The 1,905-nt window shown below is 47.5% G+C and overlaps 1 protein-coding gene across 1 annotated transcript; it reads left to right on the forward strand.

The window, feature by feature from the left end:
• The first annotated feature begins 6 nt into the window (after window positions 1-6).
• LOC111668513 (protein kinase C epsilon type-like) lies at window positions 7-1,385 on the forward strand. Its single transcript, XM_023424551.2, has 5 exons — window positions 7-28; window positions 60-202; window positions 557-653; window positions 748-1,031; window positions 1,206-1,385. The coding sequence occupies exons 1-5, from the start codon at window positions 7-9 to the stop codon at window positions 1,383-1,385; spliced, it is 726 nt and encodes a 241-aa protein (XP_023280319.2).
• Window positions 1,386-1,905: the final 520 nt, after the last annotated feature.

Here is a 1,905-nt window from a genome sequence, read left to right on the forward strand (position 1 = left end):
ACGTGCATGTGGCTGAACACATCTCTCTGTGTGTGTGTGTGTGTGTGTGTGTGTGTCAGTGTGTAAAGTGAATGTACACAGGCGCTGTGAGAGTAATGTAGCTCCTAACTGTGGCGTGGACGCCAGGGGAATCGCTAAAGTCCTCTCCGACCTCGGAGTCACACCGGACAAGATCTCCAACAGCGCCCAGAGACGGAAAAAGGTGACTCATCCTCATTTCAGAATTAAATAGATCAGTTTCTTTTCTCTCCAGCAAACAGGAAGTAGAGAGAAAAGCAGGAGGGATAATGTTTTCGGGTTGTCCGTCCCATTCTTGTGGACACGATATCTGAGGAACGCCGTGATGGACCTTCTTTAAATTTGGCACAAACATTCACCTGGACTGAAGGAGGAATTGATTTGATTTTGGTGGCTAAAGGTCAAAGGGTCATAGGTCGATCAAAGGTCATGAAACAAACTAAAAAACCAAAACAGATCTATTTATTTTTTGTTTATTGATGATGGTAAAAAAAATTCTGGATGAAGATGATGATGGCGACATGTTGTGTTTGAACAGCTCCCTCAGGGTCAGGACCCCCAGCAGCAGTTATCAGGGACGCCTCAGACAGAGGAAGATCGCTCCAAGTCGGCGCCCACCTCCCCGTGTGACCAGGGTGGGAGAAATTCTGACCAATCACAGACAGACTTTAAACTACATGAACAAACAACAACACAGCTCACCTTCCTTTTCTCCCGTCTTTCGTCCAGATGTGAAGGAGCTGGAGAACATCCGAAAGGCTCTGTCGTTCGACCACCGCGGGGAGGAGCACAAAACAAACACACATCCCCTGTCCTCGCCCTCCTCTGTCGCTACGGTAACGGGGGAGAGCCACAGGGGGCCAGGCGGCGAGGGAGGCGGTGGCGTTGAAGTGGAGGCACGAGGGGGCCGCGCGAATGGAGAGGTCAAAGTTCACAGCGCTCCAGAGGTCAAGAGGATGAACCTGCACGACTTTGTGTTCATCAAAGTCCTGGGAAAAGGAAGCTTCGGAAAGGTGAGCGTGTGACCTTTTGACCTTTGTCCTCTTCTGTCCTCTTCAGCTCTGTTCACCTTCTTACATCTTCACTCTGCTACCTGCTGGTCTGGTCGAACACATCGATCAAATGAGACACAGCGAGAGACAGAGAGCAAGCGTCGTGGTTTTGACTGTCTTGTGTCATGTGACCAGGTGATGTTGGCGGAGCTCAAAGGCAGCGACGAGGTCTACGCCGTCAAAGTGCTGAAGAAGGACGTGATCCTGCAGGACGACGACGTGGACTGCACCCTGACCGAGAAACGGATCCTGGCTCTGGCCAGAAAACACCCCTACCTGACACAGCTCTTCTGCTGCTTCCAGACTAAAGTATGAACACACACACACACACACACACACACACACACACACACGAAACTCAAACACACATGCAGTCATACGTTACACCACCAGGGGGCAGCATCAAGCTACGTTTGAATCTGCAGCTTCAGGTTGTGCGGCCGTCAGGTCTCTCTCTCAAAAACATCCTCAGAAAAACATTTACAAATCGACGTTCGGCAGGAAATAGAAAATAAATAAAATTCTTATAAATAACTTATAAGTGATGCCTTAAAATCTATTGTGAATAAAAAGACACAAAAAGCATCAAAATGATTCCAAAACGAACATGTTGAATTTTATATTAGAAGTAAACCGTCCAGGATGTGGAAGTTAAACAGAGTCATGTCCTTCTTCACTCTCTAGTTTGAGACGTGAGAAGAAGATTGTTCTCTGAAGCGAATCTTAGACTAACCGTATCTGTGATATCGTATCTGTTTATTCACGTCTTACAAACTTATATTTCTTTTCTCGTAGTTCACTGGACACTTCCAGCTCCTCAGACACATCTGTGAAG

Source organism: Seriola lalandi, unplaced genomic scaffold, assembly GCF_002814215.2.
Source record: "Seriola lalandi dorsalis isolate HSWRI2012SDOR001 ecotype SW California unplaced genomic scaffold, Sedor1 jcf7180002054741, whole genome shotgun sequence".
Taxonomy (NCBI): Eukaryota; Metazoa; Chordata; class Actinopteri; order Carangiformes; family Carangidae; genus Seriola; species Seriola lalandi.